The sequence below is a fragment of the Microtus oregoni genome, unplaced genomic scaffold (assembly GCF_018167655.1).
Source record: "Microtus oregoni isolate MIOR12 unplaced genomic scaffold, Mior012 000010F_ref0000083, whole genome shotgun sequence".
Classification (NCBI taxonomy): Eukaryota; Metazoa; Chordata; class Mammalia; order Rodentia; family Cricetidae; genus Microtus; species Microtus oregoni.
In genome coordinates, this window is record NW_024543069.1 from 39,857,507 (window position 1) to 39,875,935 (window position 18,429).

The 18,429-nt window shown below is 43.6% G+C and overlaps 1 protein-coding gene across 1 annotated transcript; it reads left to right on the top strand.

Annotated features, from left to right (window-relative positions):
* Window positions 1-144: 144 nt before the first annotated feature.
* Window positions 145-13,378, top strand: Ndufb5 (NADH:ubiquinone oxidoreductase subunit B5). Its single transcript, XM_041659075.1, has 6 exons — window positions 145-339; window positions 6,527-6,615; window positions 7,816-7,882; window positions 10,015-10,076; window positions 11,028-11,134; window positions 13,182-13,378. The coding sequence occupies exons 1-6, from the start codon at window positions 216-218 to the stop codon at window positions 13,300-13,302; spliced, it is 570 nt and encodes a 189-aa protein (XP_041515009.1). The 5' UTR covers window positions 145-215; the 3' UTR covers window positions 13,303-13,378.
* The last annotated feature ends 5,051 nt before the right edge of the window (window positions 13,379-18,429 follow it).

The following is an 18,429-nucleotide window of genomic DNA, read 5'->3' on the forward strand; positions in this document are numbered from 1 at the left end:
CAACCCTTTATCCGCCATAGTGCTTCTATCGGCTCTCTTCGCGCTCCCCACCTACGACGTCGTCAGGTCGGCTCGCGAGCGCCCACACGTGAAGCGAACAGGAACCGGCCTCTGCCCTTACTCAATATGGCCGCCACTAGCATTCGCCCTCACAGGTGGATTGTCCCTCCCGGCTCCCGTTGCTCACCCCACTTCCTCCCCTGCCCGGAGTAGCCATGGCGGCCATGAGCCTGCTGCAGCGGGCTTCGGTCACCGCGCTGACAGCGCTGTCTGTCCGCCGTGCTGGCGCTAGACTCGGAGTCGGAAGCTTTCTCACACGGAGCTTTCCGAAGACTGTCGGTGGGTGCAGGCCTCGGAGACGCGGGTGAGAGGTGGGAGGGCTGTTTCCAGGTGACCTTGGGGACCGAGGAGCTGGACGCAGGGACGAAGTTGGCCTGGGGTTTCTAGACGAGGCTGAGGTTTCTAGACTGGCTGTGTGAGGGGCTTCTGCAGAAATCCGATGGCCTTGTTTTAGCGTGCGTGAGGCACGAGGTCACTCACCGTGCCGGCTGCTGCTTACTTGCGGCCAGGCCAGACAGGCGTGGAGCTGCTGTCCACGTCTCCCAGGGCAACACACATTTGTTATTGACGAGGAGGTCCGAACTTCCCACCCTCCGCCTCTAGTTCCCCAGTGCTGGGACTACCGGCTTGCGCTGCAGCGCCAGGCTCAAGGCCGAATCTGGATAAGTGGCACCTGTGGCTGGTTCTAACCAGCAGGTAGACTGAAGTGAAGGCTGGGATGATGCTCATAGGCACGGGTGTAGAAAGGCACCACCAGGTGACAGCTGCCTTAGGCACAATAGTAACTTCCCGTGGAGCTCACGACGTTTTAGAAGTCCACAAAAATATCTTTTTTTTTTTTGTTTTTTAAAAGACTATAGTGTTAATGACTGTGTAAATGCTAAGTTGAGCCCAGATTGTGTCTGTTGTGTGTTAATGCATCGGTAACTTTACTCTCTGGCAGTGCTTCTCAACCTGTGGGTTACGACCTTTTTCACAGGGGTTTCCTGAGACCATTGAAAAACACAGATATATACATTATGATTCATAACAATAGCAAAATTACAATTATTTTTTATGGTTGGGGGTCACCACAACATGAGGAACTGCCTTAAAAAGTCGCAGCGATTGGAAGGAGCCTAAGAGGATTAAAGAGCTCAGGGCTCAGGACAGTCATAGTGAGGGCCTAGGAACCTGACCCGGGTCCCTGTGCTTTCTAGAAGAGTAAACATTGCTTTATTTAGTATTCGATCTGTTTTCTCTCTCCAAAGACTCTGAAAAGTAAATGCAATGTTATTCCCTCATTTTACAAAAGAGGAAACCGATTTAACTAACGTTAAAAATAATTTGCCATTCTACTACGTTGGCAATAATGGTGGTGATATTTATTGAGCATCTGTTAAGTGTCAGGCACTGTTTTAAGTGTTAATTCATTTCATCCTCTTGGTCAGAGATTCACTGTTTGCCTTGTGCAGTACAGAAAAATGAAAATTTTACCCTAAAACCAAAAGCATTCTCTCCAGTCTCTAAACATCTTGTCCCGTTTTACTCTCCCAAGTTAAGTGGCACCATTATGGAAGGAGGCAGTATGCATAGGGACCTTCTGGATCATGCTGGACAGGATCAGTGCTTTCAAAACTGCCAGCAAAAATTTAAGCTTAATGCAAACTCCATGTGCTAACACTACTTGGCAAAATTTTTTTGCAAACCATTTTTTGTTATTACAAATATCCTCAGATATCCAAGTGGAGAACCTTCAAATTCTCTCCCAAAGAGGGCTTGATGGAGTCTAGCTAAACTGAAGTCTCCCAGGTTCCTCCCTCTGTACTATTCCCTACCCTTGTGGTCGATGATCTTTCTGATGAGAACAGGGAATGCCTAGTAGCTGCTCGTTCCGACCGTGGTTGTTCACCGTATCACTGCTTTCGCAGGCGTCCTGTGCCTTTGTCTCCTGAAAGTCTTCATCTCTTCCACCATTTCCTTGAGAATCACAGAAAGGTGTTAAGCCCCTCCCCCATCTTCTTTTCTCTGGCACTAGACTGACTCGATTGAAATCCTGGTTGCAGAATTTAGAACTCTGACCTTGAGTGCACACCTCTTGGTCGCGCTCTTCGTTCCTCATCTGGAAGATCTTACAGGGCAGCTGTGAAAAATGGAGTAGGAGACATTTCTGGCACCATGCGCCTGGACCCATGCATTAGTCTTTTCAAAACAAATTCTAAAATACAGTGTGACATTTGCCCTTTTATTTTATTTTTTCTTGGGTACTGCTGATGAAATACAAGCTTTTGCATATACAAGTCAGCTGAGTTCTTTCCCCTGGGCTGCATCCGTAAGCCCTCTTTTTCCTTTCTCTTTATAAATTTTTGAGACAGAGCCTCACTAAGTTGCCCAGGCGGGTCTTGAATACACTCTGCATTGCAGGCTGTCTGTAGTCAGACTTTTCTTTCTCACTTGCCAGTTCCCAAATAACTGACACGGAGACTTATTAATTATAGAAGCTTGGCTGATAGCTTGTGCTTGTTAATAATTAGCTCTTACAACTCCAGTTAACTCTTACTTGGGTGATAGCTTGTGCTTGTTACTAACTAGCTCTTACAACTCAAGTTAACTCTTACTTGGCTGATAGCTTGTGCTTGTTACTAACTAGCTCTTACAACTCAAGTTAACTCTTACTTATCCATGTGCTACCACATGCTCATGGCTTGTTCACCTCATTTGTACACATCCTGCTCCCTCTGCATCTGGCTGCTGACTCTCAGACTCCACCCTTCTTCCTAGAGCCCTCCTAGTCTGACCCTCCCACCCAGTCTCTTCCTGCCCAGCTGTAGGCCAGTCAGCTCTTCATTAACCAGGGACAATAATACGTATTTACAGCGTACAAAGATTGCTGCTCAGCGTTGAACCTGTGATGCTCCTGACCCAATCTTCCAAGTAGCTGGATCAAGCATCTGAGAGGTGTAATTTCAGTCTAAGGTCTTCCTGCCATTGAAGCTGTGCCCTTGAAGGGAATATTGGGGCATCAGCCCCTCCTCTTCCTTTCTCTGCTTCCTGGCCACTAGAAGATGAGCAGTTTGTGCTGCTGTATACTCCCATCATGCTTTGCAACAGGCTCAACCAGCAAGACTTCCAGCTTATGAATGGGAAACTCTGAGTCCCTCTCCATTCTAAAGCTAATGTATCACAGATATTTTTCAGGTAGAGGAAAGCTGACCAACAGATATATGGACAAAGAACTGTGAACTAAGACAAGGAGTAGTAAAATGAAGATAATCATTTTAACAGGCAGAGTTGGCAGAAGTGGTGGGTGGGTTTTCTGGTGTCTGGATGTGGGACTTTTGGGAGACCTAGATGTTGAGAGAGTGGGACCGAAGGTGGTGAGGACCTAATTGGGGTGGAGGAGGGCCTGGACACAAAGCTGAAGTGCCTATATGTGTGGAGGTCAGAGGGCAACTTGAGGGGATCAGTTCTTCCACTGTGTGGGATCGGATGACTAAACTCAGGTTATCAAGCTTGACTGCAGTGTCCTTCCCTTCTGAGCCACCTCGCTAGCCCTTCTTAGAATCATCAATTTGTCATTAAGTGCTGAAAGACTGACAGATATAAGGACAAGGACTTAGATTTTTAGACCAGATAATTAAAATGGTACTTTTATCTGAGAATACAGAGAAAGACGATGAATGAGCAGTTTTTGATGTTTAAAATGCAGACAGAAAGTTGCTACATTGTCTTACTTAATCTTGATATCACTTATAGTAGTCAGCAAACTCTAAATAGCTTTCCTGAGTGACTCACATATTTAAAACCATTTATTGGAGGGGGCTGGAGAGATGGCTCTGTGGTTAACAGTGCTGATCTTCTAGAAGACCTAGGTTCATGTACAGTATGCACATTGCATATCTTACAATAGCCTTTAACTGTAGCTTCTGAGGGACCCTGTCTGGTGTTCTGTGTTGTGCAGGCCATTCAAAGAAGGATAATCACCCCCAGAATATAACTTGAGGCTCTCTGGCAGCAAGGAGGAACAGTTTCTGTGAACTGAATCTCAAACCTCAGTTCAGAATCATACTTATTGATTGTACACAAAGGTTGTGTTTGGGGTACAACAAGTTCCTCATACCAAAGCCCCTTAGATCTATTCTTTATGTTCTTTGAAGGAAATCCTCACACCCCTGCAACCTTAGTCCTTATTGTGTACTGTGTGTGGTACCCAGTAATTCAAGACATCCAAGTGTGCCTGGATAGTCTTGTGACCAGTGTCATGCAATGGATGGAAAACTTCCTCAGACAAACAACCCTATAAATCATAGGAAACAATCACTGTTCTCCACCATTATTTCTTCAAGGTCTAGGTACCTTAAACAAACATTCTACTGTTACCCTAACTACAGTGAGAAACAGTTGTTACATCCTAAGGTTGACCCTAGGTACAATGAATGACCCCACTAGATTCCCACCACAGGGCGCCATGTCTCTTATGGCAGCTGCATTCACCTGCATATACCCACACACACTTAAAAAAAATAACAATTTAAAAAATCATTTATTGAAGACTTAGTCCTGTAAGCTGTGCTCATTCTACTGTTTTCAGAATGTGAGCATATGGCCCTCCCACTTCAGCAAACAGAGACCTCAGGGCTGTGGGAAGTTGACCACTCTCAAGCAGATTTCAGGACGGCTGGTGGGAGTAGCAGTCATCAGGCGTATTTAACCAAATGTGATTGTTAAACAGTTGGGTAATCGTATTAAGAAAGAGAAAGCAGTTCACTTTGCTAACCTCATTAATATTCTTCTAATGCAGCCAGTCCAAGCTTTCTTCCATTGTTCTTTTTTGGGGGCATGAAACATTGATACAGGTCTCACTCACTGGGTACCCTGGTTGGCTCGAACTTAGAACTCTCCTCCAGTCTCTGCCTCCTGAGTGCTCGTTGTTTGTTTTGTGTTTGCTATACAGCTGTAATGATCGTTTACTGAAGCTGCATATAATTTAATCCTTCCTCTGTTCTCTGGTTGAAAGAGAAAGGTGGGCACTGGGAAAGTAGCCCAGAGGTCTCCACTAGATAGGAAGGCAGCAGGAAGGGTGAGACACGGGGCCTGACTTGGTCTCTGAAGCTCCAGGGCCCGTTCCCAGTGACACTTCCTCCAAGGCCACTCCCTAAGCGTTCAGATATGAATCTATGGGGGAATTCTTGTTCAAGCCACCACACTGTCTGTACCCACTGTGGTCATTCCCAGGAGTCTAGATCCTGCGGCTTTAAAGATGCTTTGCATGGATTGCATTTTTTTAGGCTAACTATAGCCCTCTGTGTTCACTTGTCAGCATTCACAGATCTAGCCAATTATGGTTTGAAATATTTAGAAAAATAAATTGCTCCTATAACCCCTTTTCTTGTTGTTATTCCCCTGACAATACAATGTAACAATGGTTTACATGTCATTCACTGTACTCAGTATTATAAACCTAGAAATTAGAGTATATAGGAGAATGTGTGTGGGTTCTTGTGCCGATGCCATTTTATTTAAGGTTCTTAATCATCTGGAGATTTTCGTATCCATGGTACCCAGAACTAGTTCCTCATGGATGCTGACATCAAAGGACAATTGTGCACATCCCTGGGCACATGGCGTGTCAAAGGGAGCATGTCATCTGATGGAACAGCATCAGCTTCCTGCAGGATATGTTCTGTGGTCCTAAAAGGCAGGGGCGGGGACGGGGGTGGGGGGAGAGTGGGGGGAGCAGTTCTTGCCATTGAACATGAATAAAGGGTACCGTTCTTTCCTACATCTTACATCTTCTTAGTATCGCCATCTTGGAATTTCAGGTGGGTTCATTTTTGGGTTTCCTTTTTTGTGACGGGTGCAGTTGCTTCAGTGGGAATCTGAGCAGAAGCATAGCTGTCCCTTCTGAATAACAGTGGTCCTTCTGGGCTTGATGGCGTCTTGTCAGTCTCCATGGGACAAGAACAGGGAAGGAATTCAGGAGGCACACTCCGCCTCCACTTATCTCCACCAAGGCTGAAATCTTTCCAAATCTTTGATTTGAGGAGGAGGAGGATATTCTTAGTCAGAGATGACTTACAAATGGATTTTGTCACGATATGATGGATGAGGTATAGCTTGGTGGTAGAAATACGTGACTGACATATGCAAGACCCTGAGTTTAGCCTAACGTGCACACAACAAACACACACACACACACACACACACACACACACACACACGATAGAGTGTATAGTCTGTAATAATCAAGTTTCTGCTGAAGATTGGAGTAAACACTGCCAGTCCTGTCTAGGCTTCACATGGTTACTGCTAGAAACGAGAAGAAAATAGCAGCAGCAGCAGGAGCTGTCTTTGGGAGCAGCCAGTCAGTCTTTGCAGTGTGCCCTACACATTCTGATGTGCATGCAAAACACATTTACTCACAGTGTCCAGGGTCTCCTCTGCCCACCCCCTGCACAAGCCCTGTTAAACAGTCTCACATTTCCAGCTCCTGTGCGGCACAGTGGAGACCATGGCAAGAGACTGTTCATCATCAAGCCTACTTCATACTATGACAGTCGCTTCTTGAGGTTGCTGGTAAGTTGAAAATGTTCTTAACTACAGAATGTTTGGTGGGGGGGGGGGGTTCCATTTTGGAGACGTCTTTCATTTTAAAATCACTATTTTCCCTCAGGATGCTGAGATTATGTAGTAAAGTCTTGATTTGCTGCTACATTTTTAAAAGTTAATTAGAACCTTTTCAAAGCAAGGATTCATGTTGACTGCAGACCGAGTGCCAGCCATTCCTGCTGCTGGGGATGGGGTCTGAAGTCCCAAGTGTGTTTCCTCTTCAAGTATAAAATAAATCTGCACAAGGCCCCTGGAAGATTTCTAGTGAAGCACCTCCATTTTAGGATGTGATTTTTAAAAGAAATTTATGCTATTTGAGTACTGATTTTTAAGGGAATATTCTTAATATAGCAGTAGCGCAAATAATCCCGCTTATTCAGAATGCTACTGTGTGTATCTCATCGTCTAAAGAAGTAACAACCAGAGGCTTACAAATGGAGGCTTGTTTGGACTCTCACTGCCCCGAAATGCTCATCCACGGACTCCCACTGCCCGAGACTCCCCCTCCCCACTGCTCTCACTGCTTCTTCTTAGTCCTCTTTTTAAAAATTGACACAGGACCTTGTGTTATCCCAGACTGGCCTCAAACTCACTATGTAGCCAAGGCTGACTCAACTCCTGTTCCTCCTGCCTCCACCTCAATGTTGGGTCCCCAGGTGTGTGCTATCATGGGCATGAGTGTCTTCTTACCATGACTCCAGTGACATTCAGTGGCTGAAATGCTACTGTTTCCATACTTCGTCCCAATACAGAATGTTTTTGGTTTTTTTTTTTTTTGTTTGTTTGTTTTTTTTCAAGACTGGGTTTCTCTGTACCTGTCCTGGAACTAGTGAGTGTAGACCAGGCTGGCCTCGAACTCCCAGAGATCCGCCTGCCTCTGGCTCCCAAGTGCTGGGATTAAAGGTGTGTGCCGCCATCACCGCCCAGCTCAGACAGAGTGTTCTTTATTGCATTGCTTTAACCAAGAAGTCAAAAGTCATTTCACATATTGTACTAAATAGTTGTGTTTAATAACTAAATCAGAGAGAGAAAAGTAACAGAAATCAGTGATTCTGATTCTCAAATTGACATGTTTCTTTAGTAGGGATATTAAGGAAATTGAATGAGGATAATTTCAGTGTGAGAAGTAGCAAAGATCATGAGAAACCATTTTCTTTTTCCTCATAGAAATTCTACCTTATGTTGACTGGGGTTCCAGTTCTAATTGGCATAACGCTGGTGAACATATTTATTGGTAAGTACATCATCTAGGCTCACTCCACGAATTGATAACATTTGTAAACATATACACAAGTTTTTAAAAAGGAAATTATGAACATTTCCATTAGTTACATTTGTCACAGACAGTGTAAGGAAGGAAGGTTCATTTTGTCATGGTTTCAGAGAGACACCGGTCTGCCATGAGGTGGATGCTGGAGTGGGAAGGCACCAGGAAGCAGGGGAAGCTTGCTGGGACCAGGGCGGTCTTGACCTTTAGAGATTGTTCTTAGTCACTAGTTCATCTCTCCAGCTCTGGGACCGTTAAAATAGTGCATGAGCCTGTGGGGACATTTCTGTTGTGTGGAGGCCACTTGTTTGTTTCCCAGCTGCCTGGCAGCTCAGACCTGAAATAACCACACAGAAATCACATTATTTGCAATACTGTTTGGCCAATACCTTAAGCTTATTTCTAGCTAACTCTTATATTTTAATTTAACCCATCTCTATTACTCTGTGTATCGCCACGTGGCTGTGGCTTACCAGGTTAAGTTCTGGCATCTGTCTCTGGTGGGGCTCATGGCTTCTGACTCTGCCTTCCTTCTCCCAGCATTCAGTTTAGTTTTCCCCACCTACCTCTGTTCTGCCCTGCTCTGCTATAGGCTCAAAGCAATTTTTTTTATTAACCAATGGTATTCACAGCATACAAAGGGGAATCGCTCATCACATTTCTACAGAGGAGGTGGCTTCTGAAGCCTCATCTTCCTTCTCCCTTGTCCAGCTACTGTTCTGTTGCTGTGAAGCAACACCATGACCATGGCCACTCTTTTTTTTTTTTTGGTTTTTCGAGACAGGGTTTCTCTGTAGCTTTTGGTGCCTGTCCTGGAACTAGCTCTTGTAGACCAGGCTGGCCTCGAACTCCCAGAGATCCACCTGCCTCTGCCTCCCGAGTGCTGGGATTAAAGGCGTGCGCCACCACCTCCCTGCAGACCATGGCCACTCCTAGAAAAGAAACATTGAATTGAAGGCTTGTTTACAGTTTTGGAGGTTTAACCCATTATCATGGTGGGGTCATGGGGGCATACATGCTGCTGGAGCAGTAGTTGAGAGAGCTACGTCATGATCCATAAGCAGAAAGAGAAGCTGTGTCTGGTGTGGACTCCAGCCTCCGTGATACACTTCCTCTAACAAGGCCACACCTCCTTATCCTCCTAATCCTTTCAACAGTTCTGCTCCCTGGTGATGAAGCATTCAAATAGATGGCATGGTGGGGGGCATTCTTATTCAAACTGCTACTTTTCCTTTTCCAGAATCAGCCTTGACAAGCTGGATCAGGGAAATAGAGTAACAGTGGGGAAGAGAGTGAAAGAGACAGACAGACACAAACACACAGACAGACAGACAGAGACAGGCACTGACTGACTGAGTCTCTGACATCGAATACACACTAAAGGTCTTCTGAGCAGTATCTTAAAGTGCTGAATTGTAGGAAGAGGCTGCTCTTTTGTTTTCGAGTTGCCCAGACCTGAAATAGTCACACAGAAACTGTATTAATTACAATACTGTCTGGACAATTGTTTAAGCATATTTCTAGCTAGCTCTTATATCTTAAATTAACCCATTTCTATTTATCTGTGTATCACCATGTGGTTATGGCCTACTGGTAAGGTTCTATCTGGCATCTGTCTACTGCAGCAGCTACATGGCTTCTCTCTGAGTTTGCCTTCTTTTCTCTTCTATTTCTGCTTGGAATTCCCCCCTTTCCCTATTCTGTGTTGCAATAGGCCCAAAGGAGCTTCTTTGTTAACCAATGGTATTCACAGCATACAGAGGGGAACCCCACATCACTGAATTATTTTGAATCTTAGAATATTCTGTCTGGTAAATTTACAGAGGAGCAAAAAGTAAAAACAAACAGTGTGTCCTTTATTATGTCTCGTTATATAAGAACAAAATGGGAGGCTCTGCTGAGGTGTTGGAGGTCCCGTCTTACACTTAGAAGATGGATAAAAGCCCCTCCCAAGGGGACTGATCTTCCCCATGAATTAGCACATTAGAGGAAGCAGCCCATGGAACCATGAGAAGCTGGCTGCTGACTGTGTGAAGAACTGGTGTGGAACTGGTGGCCGTCAGTGCTAACCTGGGGTCATCATCATTTTCTCTCACTAGGTGAAGCTGAACTTGCAGAAATCCCAGAAGGCTACATCCCAGAACACTGGGAGTATTACAAGGTTTGCATAGCTCTTTAGAATTCTTATTGGATAGCTTATTAATGTTGTGGTAAATGTCTTAATTAGGCAGTTATGATATAGGTTTTCAGTTTTTTACATCAAGTAGATGGTGCATTTTAAACTTAAGAATTCTTTTTTAGATTTATTTTATATGATTGGGTATTTTGCCTAAATATATGAATGTGCTCCACATTTGTGCTTGGTACCCGAGGAGTAACCTGGAGTTACTGATGGCTGTGAGCCACTATGTGTGCTTGGTACCCGAGGGGTAACCCGGAGTTACTGATGGCTGTGAGCCACTATGTGTGCTTGGTACCCGAGGGGTAACCCGGAGTTACTGATGGCTGTGAGCCACTATGTGTGCTTGGTACCCGAGGGGTAACCCGGAGTTACTGATGGCTGTGAGCCACTATGTGTGCTTGGTACCCGAGGAGTAACCTGGAGTTACTGATGCCTATGAGCCACTCTGTGGATGATGGGAATTGAACTCAGATCCTCTGCAAGAGCAGCAAGTGATCTAAACTGTTGAGCCACTTTCCTCGCCCACAATATTTTTTAATTTTTTTATAAGTAAAGATTCTTGGTACCTTTTCACTAAAAAATTATGTTAAGCCTTATAGGCTAAATTAAATCTGCTTATTTTTGCAGTCTGGTGGAAAGATGTTTGCATTTGGATCAGTAGCCTCTGGTCTGCCCCCTGCCCTGCCCTGCTCTTAAGCGGCAGCCCCAAGTGCAGTGTGAAGGGAGCGCATGGCTCAGAACTGAAGCAGATTGATCATTTGATGATAGCATTGCTACCACCTTGGCGCTTATCTCAGACGTGGGGCAGGAGTGTGAACCTAGTGGTGGACATGATTTAACACGTATGAAAGTTGTTGACATAAACAGCAGTCAACCAGAAAAGCAAACTTCCTTCAGAAGGTAATTGATTCTAAAGAAATTTTCCCTTAGCACCCAATATCAAGATGGATTGCCCGAACTTTCTATGATTGTCCCGAAAAGAATTATGAAAAAACCATGGCTATCCTCCAGATTGAGTCTGAAAAGGCTGAATTGAGGTAGGAGAAAGGGCTGGGAAGGATTACTAGATCATGAGGCTGGGGAGAAGGCATGCCTGGTGGGAGGGAGTCCTGCGTTGGCCACTGGGGAGATGCTGGCTCATATAGAAAGGAATGTTCTCTCTCTCTCTCTCTCTCTCTCTCTCTCTCTCTCTCGGATAGTTATAGGTATACGTCTGTCTGTGTGTGTGTTTATCACGTGTGTGCAGGCCCTGGGAGGCCATAAGAGGGCACCAGATCTTCTGGAGCTGGAGTTGCAGGCCTTTGTGAGCCAGCAGACGAGAGGCAGCATCTGTCTCTCCAGCCCGGGAAAGGACTCTGAATAAGCTACTCTGTGCACATAGCACCCTCTGCACATGTCATAGAAGTCATAGAAACTGCCCTGTAATACGGCGATTAGAAACTGCCATATGCAACCCTTTCGGGCTGTCTCTAGAGGAAATGCTCGTCTGATATTAGGTTACATCAGTGCAGTTGGCTAGCACCTCCAGGATCTGTTTCTGCCTCCTCAGCATTGGAATATGAGCCAGATATTTTATATAGGTTTTGAGATTGAAATCACATCCTTGCAAGGTTAGCTCTTTACTGACTGAGCCATTTCCTCAGCCTTGGGGGTTTTGTTATTTTGGTTTTTGGCTGTATCTTACTTTTTGTTTTGTTACTTAATTTTTCTTATTTTTATAAGAACTTTCTACATGAGTACTATATTTGCATCATTTCTGGTCCTTCAAACTCTCCCCCTCCTCAAATTTATGAACTCTTTCTTTAATTACAATAGTTACCCATTTGTTTAATTATATTTAGAAGAGTAGGGAAAAGAAGGATTGAATATAGTTGTTTGTAAAATGTTAAGTAAGTAAGCTCTTCAGGTCACAGGCACAGAGTCTATAATCTCATGGTTAGAAAGGTAGATAATGCCTAGGAAGTGATTTTGCAATTGCCCATTTCTGGTCATAAAAAGATTAATTTGTGTATTTCGGAGGGTCAAGGGTTGATAGTGAAGGGGTGGCCTTGGATGTATTGTAGAGAAGGTTTCTTGTGTAGTTCAGGTTACCCAGTTCAAGAAGGCTGAGTTTGGTGCTGAGTTGAGGATATTTTTCTTGGCTCTGATTTTCCCCTTCTGATTTAACAACTGAATGTCACATGTAGGCCACTCAGATGCTGGTGAGAGAGACTCCACTTCCTAACAGTGATAGCAGAGACAGCAGGCCCTCCATGAGGGGGGCATATCACCCACAGCACAGGACTTTCACATGGGTAGGCATTCTGGGAAGACAGACAAGCATTGTCACACAGCCACGGGGCAGGGCCTGTGGGGAGCCCTGATCAGTGTAAGTGAGGCACATGGGCAAAGTCAGGAGTGCCTGACTTGGTAGAGGTGTAGGGGATGTCTGCCAGACTCTCACGTGTACAATGAGTGATTAAATCTGTAGCTGGGATTGTTGGACCGTTTTCTTTTTTATGAATTTTTTAGTGTATGAAATAATTGCTTCCCTGATGGCATCTTCATAAACACATTTCATTGTATGTTAATCATCTTCACCTCCCATTTACCTTTTCTTATCTGCTCTCCTCTTTCCTGTTGATCTCTTCCTGTCCTCCTTCCTCCCTCCCACGGGCCCCATTTTGCCCCCAATAGTTTTCCATCTGCTTTGATAACCTGTGTATATCTGCATAATCTGTATACATCAGTGTGTATGAAGTCTGGATTCCACCTAGGAATCCAAACACAGTATGCTCATCTGGCTTTGCCATTTAACACGATGATCTACTGCTTCCTGGGTTTTTCTGCATATGGCACGATTGCATTTTTCTTTGTGACTGAATAGGACTCCATTGTACACATGAGCCACATTCATCTGTCGATGGACCGCTAGGCTGCTTCCATATCTTGGCTGTTGTGGACAGGAGCATGGATGGTCAGCTGTGTGTAACTGTGTGCTGTGGCGGTTCTGTTTTGTTTTGTGAGCCTTGTGCTGACTGCAGTAGTGGCTGCACCTGCCTGTGTCTGTGTTCACGCTCACTCTTCCTGTTCCCTTTGTTTCAGGTTAAAGGAGCAGGAAGTTCGAAGACTGATGCGGTCCCGGGGTGACGGGCCCTGGTTTCAGTACCCAACCCTTGAGAAGGAATTCATTGATCATTCTCCAAAAGCAACTCCTGACAACTGATCCATTTGTCTAAGAACAGCATGTTCTTTCTAGTAGAAAGAAATGAATAAATATTCTGTATTTTTGCTCTGGTGCACACCGCCTTCCTTGGATGTTTCTTCATGTGGTTCAGGTGTTGTATTCCATGTGGGCTTTTCAGCTTCATCTGTTGAGATTTATGGGGTGGTAATAAGAACTAGAGATCCGGGGCACTGTTGTCTGGCAGGTGGAGTGCAGCGGTCCTGGGAATGTTCAGGACCTGCAGTTGTCTGTGTACTGCACTGCAGATGGTGGTTATTCAGGACTACTTGGATTTTAACTTTCGTGAGAAATACTGGACCAACCGCATAAAAATGTTAGCGCCATAATAAACAGACTTTAGCAGACTAGTCTTACAGTGTGTGATGTGACATCTCGCTTTGTTTTAGGGGTGTAGACCACTCTTTTTAGAACCACAGACACAGATGCAGATGCACACGACCACAGTCACTAGACTTTCTTAGCACTGTGTTCTGTAAATGCTGCACGTGTGAAGCCCTGGATGTGGTCTCCAGAACTCATGAGGTGTGAGTGAACCTGCAGGGCTGTGATCACCAAGCCTTCCCTGCCTGCTGACCATGGCACCGAAGCTCTGCCTCTTTCCAGAATCGCCATGTCGAGTCCTCTTCTGTTTCACAGGCGAGGAGTAGAGACTTCAGACATGCTCAGCGTTTCCTTTTTCCTTCCCAGGGTTTTTATCTTTACACTCAGGACATGCTTTCTTCGCATTTGTCATCATTCTTCATGACAGTGAAGTGAACTCGTATAGTAAGGTTCTCCAGGTGCTGTCCTTGGCCAATAGGAAGCTGTCTTACTACTACGTAAGCAGAGGAGCTGAAAAGTCCTAGGCCCACTTGCCCTGCTGCCTGCACCAAGGTCTTCTGGTGTGCTTGTAGTTCCTTGTTTCCTCAGAAGAGGTGGCCACACCCCATTACCCCAAAGTTTGGTTGTGAGGATTCCCTATGCTGTCAGATTACCATCTCACACTGGCTGAGAGGAGGACGTATGGTCTCCAGGCCCCGCACATGCAAACCATTTCGTAGGAGAAATAGGACATGTGGGATCTAGAGGCATAATCATCACCATCATTCTTTCATACAACACATCCTGACCTCAGTTTCCCCTCCCTCCACTCCTCTCAGCGCTGCCTCCCAACCTCAGTAGCAGATTTCATTGTGCCATCCTACTAATATGATGAGGAGTATGCCATTCCTTATATTCTACTAATACAAGGAAAGCTTGGCACAGGAAGAATACAAACCTATTAGAAGTAGCTGTCACTAAGTCTACTTTGTAACAAATAGGAACTCACCATATTTTAACTTCTTAACAACCATGCTTACACAATACACACGCCGTTATCCTCACTTAAATTTATGATAATGGGCTTTGAAAAGTTGAATAAGTCACATAAGATGAAAGTTATATCCTTTGAAGGATATAAAAGTTATTCTTTCGGGGTGTTTTTTGGTGGTAGTACTGGAGACCAAACCAGGGCTTCATGTGTGCTGGGCCAGCACTCTGTCACCTTCCCAAATCCTCAGCCCGACATCAACCTTCTAAAAGTATTCTAAAAGTAAGAACTTGCTGGAGACTGAAGACATGGCTCAGAGGAAGTGTGTGTTTAGCCTACTGAAGACCCTGGGCTCACACACCAGCCGTAGGAAGGAAGCACCTCTCTGCACCTGGGACCTATCTGTCTTGTAAGCCCCTTTCCCTTGGATGTACAAACTTCGTTCAATGAGGCCCTTTCTCCGTTTATTTTGCCTTTTATTTTATAACTAACTACTGGCATGCATTTGTAGCGGAGTATGTCTGTAATCCCAGCACTGAGTGGTGGGATTATAAGAAGATCCTGGTGGCTCACTGGTCAGACAGTCTAGCTTCTAGCCAATCATCAAATTCTAGGTTCAGTGTTAGACTTTGAAAAAATAAGATACAGGGGCTGGAGAGATGGCTCAGAGGTTAAGAGCACTGACTACTCTTCCGGAGGTCCTGAGTTCAGTTCCCAGCAACCACACGGTGGCTCACAACCATCTGTAATGAGATCTGGTGCCCTCTTCTGGCCTGCAGGCAGACATGGAGGCTGAACACTATGCATAATAAATAAATCTTTTTTTTAAAAAAAAGAAGATACAGTAAAGCCCTACATCTACTTCTCAGCTCTGCAGAGATAGATGATAGATAGATGATAGATAGATAGATGATAGATAGATAGATGATAGATAGATAGATGATAGATAGATAGATGATAGATAGATAGATGATAGATAGATAGATGATAGATAGATAGATGATAGATAGATGATAGATGATAGATAGATGATAGATAGATAGATAGATAGATAGATAGATAGATGATAGATGATAGATAGATAGATGATAGATAGATGATAGATAGATAGATAGATGATAGATAGATAGATAGATGATAGATAGATAGATAGATAGATGATAGATAGATAGATGATAGATAGATAGATAGATAGATGATAGATAGATAGATGATAGATAGATAGATAGATAGATAGATGATAGATAGATAGATAGATAGATGATAGATAGATAGATAGATGATAGATAGATAGATAGATAGATAGATAGATGATAGATAGATAGATGATAGATAGATAGATAGATAGATGATAGATAGATAGATAGATGATAGATAGATGATAGATAGATAGATAGATGATAGATAGATGATAGATAGATAGATAGATAGATGATAGATAGATAGATAGATAGATAGATAGATAGATGATAGATAGATAGATGATAGATAGATGATAGATAGATTGATAGATAGATAGATAGATAGATAGATGATAGATTGATAGATAGATGATAGATAGATAGATAGATGATAGATAGATAGATGATAGATTGATAGATAGATAGATGATAGATAGATAGATGATAGATAGATAGATGATAGATTGATAGATAGATGATAGATTGATAGATAGATAGATAGATAGATAGATAGACAGATGATAGATAGATAGATGATAGATAGATAGACAGATGATAGATAGATAGACAGATGATAGATAGATAGACAGATGATAGATAGATAGATAGACAGATGATAGATAGATAGATAGATAGACAGATGATAGATAGATAGATAGATAGACAGATGATAGATAGATAGATAGACAGATGATAGATAGATAGATAGATAGATAGACAGATGATAGACAGATAGATAGATAGATAGATAGATAGATAGATAGAGATCAATTGATCAATCAGCCTCTGGCCTCCTTATGAGCATTCTCAGGCTTGTGGTTGAAGAAAACAAACTTCTGCAAATTGCCCTCTGACCTCTAGATGCATGCTGTGACATACATACACATACACACAGCAAATGTAAAAAAAATTAAAAATCATTCCTGGATGTTTTGGGATAATGCTCTTGTCAAGACAACTCAGAGAGTGGAAAGTGCTGTGTAATTCTAACAACCCGTGTTTGACTCCTGGATCCCACAATGGAAGGAGGTGATTGGCTCCTGAAAGTTTTCTGGCCTTTATGTGAGTGCCATGTCATGCACAGGCTGGCACTCAAACACGTATAGTAATTTTTTTAAAAAAATCATCCTCAAGTGTTTATATTTACACACATGCACACGCACACTGAGAGAAATTAGGCATATGTCAAGAACAGCACATAGGTTATTTATTTTTAGGGCATTAATGATTGTCATGAAGTTCCTTCTCAGGACCCAACACATAAAGATAAAAAACAACTCCTGCGAAATGGCATGGGTCAATTAAATGGACTGACAGCTCTGACAAAGCTGACTAGTTGGGCCAACTGTCACCACAGACATTGACATGAAAAAGGACTAGACCACAGTGAGGGTATTTCTTAGTGAGACAGGAAAGAATGTGTTTTCTCGCCTCCTGGCTGACGTGTGAAACACCATAGCAGCGGTCAGGTCTGGGCTGCCTGTGTCCAGGTTCTTGGCCTCTTATTCAAAGGATTGATGTAAGGGTATACAGTTTCAAAAGCAGCAAGGGGACTTCATTCAAAACAGGGGGACAGTTCAGGTCAGACGCACTGCTGAGACTGGCAGCCTGCCGTACGAGTGAGGACACTCACTGTGGTGACCCCTTACGGGGTTCAGAGACAGGACTTCAGTGACTAGGGGTAGTTTGGGTAGTTCTCTATCTAGACTGCAGACTTGGACAGTGTAAATAATGTGATCAGTGTTTATGTTCCTTCTCGTTATGCATCTGATTTTAGTCCTTTAGTGCACATTGTACCAGACTCTTTCTTCTGGGCCTCCAACCAGCTCCCAAATCATGACACAGACTTGTTATGAATGCTTGACCTACCTTGGGCTCATTTCTGACTAGCTCTTTTTAAATTAATCTGTTTCTCTTTAACTACATTTTTCCTCAGGGCTTTTTACCTTTCTTCCCTAAATCTTACTTTCTGCTTTTGGTTGACTGACTGGCGACTGACTGCCTAGCTTCTGGCCTGGGGGCATTTCCCTTAGTCTCTCATTTTTCTCTCAAACCTTGATTTCTCCTCCTATTTATATTTTCTATGCCTGCCCGTCCTGTCCATCCTTTCTCTGCCTGGCTATTGACTATCCAGCACTTACCAATCAGGTGCCTTAGGCAGGCTAGGTGAAACAGATGCAGCACATCTTTACATAAATACGTATCCTTCCATCATTAAACAAATGCAGCGCAAACAAATGTAATACATCTTTACATAGTTAAAATAATACTCCACAACAGCATATCTAACTGTGCATGGGCATGAGATGGTAAATAGATGATTCTCCCTAAAACCTCACTTAGAGGACACAGTTTGCCCTCTTGCAAAGCACCCAAGACCAGTTCAGGCTAGATAAACCCTCGCGTATTTTAAACAATTGGAAATTAAATGCAGGCGAAATTTCAGTACTCCCTGGAACTCCCTTCTGATACTATTCTATATGTTTCTTTGTTTTATTATTTTTATTCACGTCTCTGTATTCTTTACTATATTTCTAAATCCCCACGCCTCTACCCTGGCAAGAGGTATTTGTTGAAGCTGGTCCCTGACACTGCCCTCTTAGATGGATGTGTTGGGAATACACTTGAATAGAA

Bases quoted from the DNA above. Each gene is read 5' to 3' on its own strand.
- Ndufb5 (XM_041659075.1), top strand. From the start codon at position 216: ATGGCGGCCATGAGCCTGCTGCAGCGGGCTTCGGTCACCGCGCTGACA. The intron at 7,883-10,014 runs GTAAGTACATCA...TTCTCTCACTAG, and splicing joins GCTGGTGAACATATTTATTG to GTGAAGCTGAACTTGCAGAA. The intron at 10,077-11,027 runs GTTTGCATAGCT...ATTTTCCCTTAG, and splicing joins AACACTGGGAGTATTACAAG to CACCCAATATCAAGATGGAT.